The sequence below is a fragment of the Neolamprologus brichardi genome, chromosome 2 (assembly GCF_056152115.1).
Source record: "Neolamprologus brichardi isolate AB-2024 chromosome 2, ASM5615211v1, whole genome shotgun sequence".
NCBI classification, from domain to species: Eukaryota; Metazoa; Chordata; class Actinopteri; order Cichliformes; family Cichlidae; genus Neolamprologus; species Neolamprologus brichardi.
Genome location: NC_142105.1, coordinates 31140158 through 31145384, shown reverse-complemented (window position 1 = coordinate 31145384; position 5227 = coordinate 31140158). Strand labels below are relative to the sequence as shown.

Genomic DNA, 5227 nt, shown 5'->3' with positions numbered 1-5227 from the left:
TCTCCCTCTCTCTCTGAACATTAATGCGTCAGCTCTGCATCGCAGGGATTCAAGAGTCCGGACCCGATATAGCGCCAACTCCCTCCCAACTTTTCTGCTCTCTCACACACACCAAGCCTTCAGCATGTCACTGACTAACAGTAGCCTGAAGTGTTAGGCTCATGCGCCTATTTCTCCAGTGTCACTATAACATAGATGCACAAACTGAGGAGAATAGCGCCATTGATAAAAAATTAAAATCTTCCACACCCTCAGCCAACAAGTTTGACCCTTGTGAAACAGCCTTTAATACACAACAATCACATTCAAGCCGAAGAACAAATATGAAAGAGTGGCATTGTGTACATACTGTTGCAGAGTCTCTCTCTCAACCCAACTCCCCACAGCTCAGCCCACAACTCCCTGGAATAGATCAACTGCAGAGTGCAGAAAACGTGTAAATATGCATGTATGTAAATTTCTCCTGCACAGTGACGGCGATTTAATGTTTTGTTTTTTTTAATCCGAGGCCATGCATGGAGCAGTGGGAGAGCAGTCACTCAGCTGATCCATCTTAGCCTCTCAGTAGTGTCCCCCCCTCCCCTCTCAGGCACACACATTCAGATCTTCCATCAGACAAAACCTGCTGACACAACATGTGGTGCAAAGCAGCACAACGCAGTTTGTATATCTTCAAAACATTCTGCTTTATTAAAGAACAACATCTGGTTTTTAATATAATTTTTTTTTTCAAAGAGGTACATTCAGCTTGGAGGTTTAGAGTGTTGAAGCTGGAGACCCAAAAGGCTGGAGGTGGCAAGATGTCCCTGCTGTGCAGAACTGCTGCTGTGCCCACCTCCACCCCTCACAGACAGGGTCCGCAACCACAAAGCCTCTCGTGCTTATTTTTTTTTCCTTTTTTTAACATTTTAATTTTATAAAAAAAAGTGGCTGGAAAAAGGTTGCATTAAAAATACAATCCATTCTTTTTACTTTTAATTTAGACAGGCAAAATTAGATTTGAACACATTTTAAGCTTCGAAAATAGCATTTCTTTTTTCCATATATATGTAACTTAAAGGTTTATATCTGGTAACAAAGCAGGCAGCCCCTTCTGTGAATCATCTTACATCCAGTTATCTCTGGCACAGGTCTTTAGGTGACCAAACAAAACAAAAACAAAACAAAACCCCTGCTTTCCATATAAATCCTTAAAGTCCCTTAGGCCTAACAGCTGCATTTGCCATTGTGCAGATGATTTTTTTTTTAAATTTATTTTTACAGCTATTTAGGTTACAGTCAGGGGGATTTAATACACAGCATGTTTGAGCAGAGATCAGCGAAGCAGTAGTTAAAATCATCATAAAGACATATCCTATACAGATTGGCATCTAAACATAAATAATCAGTAACAATGATCGCTTTCAACTTCAACTCGCAGTTAAACCACCAGACAAAAAGTAGTGGCATTGGGTCCGAGGCTAATTTTGGGATGCTGAATGTCTTCACAGAGGAGGGTCTGCCTGCCTTTGTGTACATAAAATTGACTATTTAATGACACTGGCACAGTCTCGCAGCAGAGCTGTAGTAAAACAGGCCAACTAAAATGACACAAAGCAGAACACGCTCCACAATTTAAAACCGAAAGTAATAAAAAATATAACATTTGTGAGTCAAATTACATTTACTTAATAAATATGCAAAGTACACAATATACACTTGTGAAGAAAAGAAAGGGCAAAAAAAAAAAAAAGAAGAAACAAACCAAAGCATCATCAAAAGTGTCTGAAATCATGTAATTATGTTTAAATGGAATGTATGAAGCACTACACACAAGTTAAAGGAAGAAACAAGGGGCCAAACGGTCCACTCCACAGAGTAGAGTCTCACAGTGGCATTAACTATTCCGATGAAGCTGGTTTTCTTTAATCCCCAACTTCAGCCTGACTGAGACAAAATAAGCAAACTTGTAAATGGCTAAGAATACAAATACCTCATTTAGGCTCTAGTACATGTGTGACATTATGTGTAAGGTGGTTACAGTTCGTGTAATGTTCTTCTCTGATATGTGCGTGTGTGCGCTCAGGCATATATATTCATGTGCCTTGGTGACCATCTACACAATGCAGAAACCAGTTTCCTTAATAGTGCAGAAAATGTCTAACAGAACTACATCAGTAAGGTTTCAAGTAATCCTGGTTTACATTACACACAGGCATTTGTGGCTATTCTCACCCAGTGCATTTGCCGTACACTTGTGTCACACCCATACAACAAAACATCACTTTTAGGGCACGTGAGTGCGGACAGACTCTGATCTTTTTGGCTTCGAGCAGACGCTAACAATATATCTCTACACTACTGCACATATATTAACTTTCTCATTCAAATTTGACTCTTGAATTATCTCCGAGGTTGGAATATTGGAGGCGACGCTCCAAGCAATGTCTCAGAATATCCTTAAAATCTCTAATGCATTTCTTAGCCTTACATAAACACACGCAGTTTTTGGACTGAGGGTTGATATGACCTCTGCTGACCCCTCATATCTTAGTATTCAATATAAATGGCATTACTAGATACAAATAAACATCTACAACCAGAAAACCACTTTAACAGTCGTTAAGCTGATCTGAGCTGGGCTGAAATCACATTCAGTAACTTTTCATCCCAAATGATTTGGATCCGTTGAGGAGTGCGTTTACTAAAATATTTGAAACAATTTAAAACTTAACAGTTGAAAAGTGTAATAACAATAAAGTAGAATAACCTCTGAAACTGTTGATAATATAGTAAAAAAGCTTGTAGAATGCAGAGACTAAACGTTGGTGGAGTTGTGTGTTCTTTTGAGCCTTCTTTCATGCACATTTAGCATTCTTGAAGTGGATATTTCAGCTGCTTGTTAAAACAGCAGTTGAATAGAGCTACTGACAAGGCAGCCATGTATGCATTCATTCTATAGTAAGGTACAAAACAAAGAAAGAAAACTCATGCCTGGGGTCTAAGTAGATACTGTATAAAAGAATGTAGAGCACTGCTCTGTAAGCATGCATGAGAAGTGGCTGCTTTTTGAGGTTGGACAGCAAAGGACGGAGAAGGAGACACACAAGTCAAAAGACTTTTAAACCCTCTCAAAAGACCAAACGTGTTTCTTCTGATTTTTTTCCATCTCCTCCTTTCAGATGGCAGACGTTCTTCCTTGGAACGGGACCCTGAATGAGGTTGACGTGACTGTTATGAGTCCTCTGTGCCTTTTAGTCGCGCTCCTTTAGATGCTTGTACGATAGTGGCATTACTGCTGCAATCTGAAAAGGATTGGGTGGGCAGATGTTACCTGATGTCTTCGTCATAAGTTCATACCAACCGAGACACCTTGAAATCACACCCCAAATGTATAAGCAGTGATTAACAACATGAAAGTCACTACAATGCCACCGGTTTCCTCCACCAGATTAAAAAAGAAATTAATAAAGGAAATGATCCCGATTTGATCCAAGTCTACTGAATTTCAGCAGAGACACTAAGCAAATACAGAAGGTTAGTGCTGACTCTTTGTTTACCTTGATGTTTGTAGGAGGGATTCCAATGATGGCTACAGGGAAAGTAGAAATGTGAGTTAAACTCTGCGTACAGTCTCTTTCTAAAAATGCGCAACCAGAGACCATGGTCAATAGTGACGGATATGTGCAACATTCAGTCCTTCATCCAGGGGGTGGACAAAAACAAAATGTAAACACCTAAGGATATTTAACGCAACATCACAACACAACGGCTGCTTTTCATTATTCGCGGTGTTTACATTTTTTTGTGTTTGCTATTTTTTTTGTCTGCCCCCTGTCATGAAGTAGCATTTGGGCAGAGCTTATGCCAGCATCACATCATGCACCGAGTCATGCAATGCACTCACAAATAAAACAGCAAGCAGACAGCCACGACCAGTTAGGGTTTGGATATACACACAGAAGACAGTGACCACGACGAATGATTAAACCACATTGTTACGAACAGCACAAATGTTTCAGAAAACGGGGCCAAAATCATAGACCGGCCCTGCTGTTTCACACTGTTGGGTAAAGAGGATGAAACCACCACAGACACTTCACACACAGACACTCTTACAAGGTCCAAAAATGCGAGAGGCTGAAAGAAAAATTTGGATTTGAAAGCACATCTGCGCATGCAGAAAGGTAAATACAAGCTGGGCATCGAAAGGGAGGCTGAAAGGAGCACGAGTTTGCACAAAACAAACAAACAAACAAACTTTTGAAACATTAGGTCAATGGATGCCTTCACATATCAAGTGAATGCACCATTTGGTCAGTTTAATAGAAATGATTAAACAAAACAAGAGGCATGGAAAAAGTGCATCTCTTCAGCCAGCCAATATGAGCCTAACACAACACACAAGAACACAAAGAGTCTAAATAAATGCGGCCTTTATGCTACCGTCGTTGATTTCCTTGTTAAAACTCAAAGTTAGAGATGAGAGAGCTGCTGGACTGGTTGACTGGGGGAGCAAATCACTGATTGGCTTAAATGGCCCGAAAGTTGGCTGGTACCTGTTTAACTGACAGTATTGGACTCATCTGAAAAGGTTCTCATGAGCAGGGGCCTGGCTGACGACCGGGGTGACTGGATGCCCCCTGCGCTTGACTGAACCAGCTTCTTCTAGAAGGGTGAGGCAAGAGACACCAGTGACGACACTACGCTGATAATCACACACATACTTTGCCTTTCTCACCATCTTGTGCTCTCTTTTGCACACAGACATAAATATATAAACAAAGAACAATTAAAGACATTCAGAAAGACTTCAAAGTAGACATGTAGACAATGAAAATTAATCCAGGAGCCATTTGAGACAACCCTTCTAGGAATGATCCGTTTTGGAAGCCCTTTAGTCGACTTTTTAATAGGTTCAAATAATATAGGGTTACTATTCTTGCAATTTTCACAAAATAAGTATGTCTTAAGACATATACAAACACACACACACACAAACATACACACACACACTGTCAGGATTGAGGATCCAGGATGAGGTTGTGAATTTGGGCCTCATGCAGGTACGTTTGGATGCTGTGATGTGCTGCAGCCACCTGACTGGACATGCGAAGGCAGCAGGCAGTGGAGCAGCAAAGGCAGCTGGGAGGAGACACTGACTGATACAACTAGGCAGACAAGCATGGCAGACTAACAGCAAGTTTTTAGCATGGACAACCTGTCCCACTCCACACTGCTGGAAGGG

General features: G+C 40.8%; 1 protein-coding gene across 6 annotated transcripts in view; it reads right to left on the bottom strand.

Moving 5' to 3' along the window:
* Window positions 1–677: 677 nt before the first annotated feature.
* atp11c (ATPase phospholipid transporting 11C (ATP11C blood group)) overlaps window positions 678–5227 on the bottom strand; it is a 44000-nt gene continuing 39450 nt past the window's right edge. The window contains exons 29-31 of one of the 6 annotated variants that reach the window (XM_006781237.3): window positions 4539–4647; window positions 3540–3571; window positions 678–3284 (exon numbers count right to left, since the gene is read on the bottom strand). In XM_006781237.3, coding sequence (XP_006781300.2) covers window positions 4543–4647 — 105 coding nt within the window. In that variant the 3' untranslated portion in view covers window positions 678–3284; window positions 3540–3571; window positions 4539–4542. Of the gene's footprint in view, window positions 4648–5227 lie in introns of all 6 variants that reach the window. The other 5 variants (XM_006781241.3, XM_006781238.2, XM_006781240.3 and 2 more) reach the window with 5 other exon arrangements.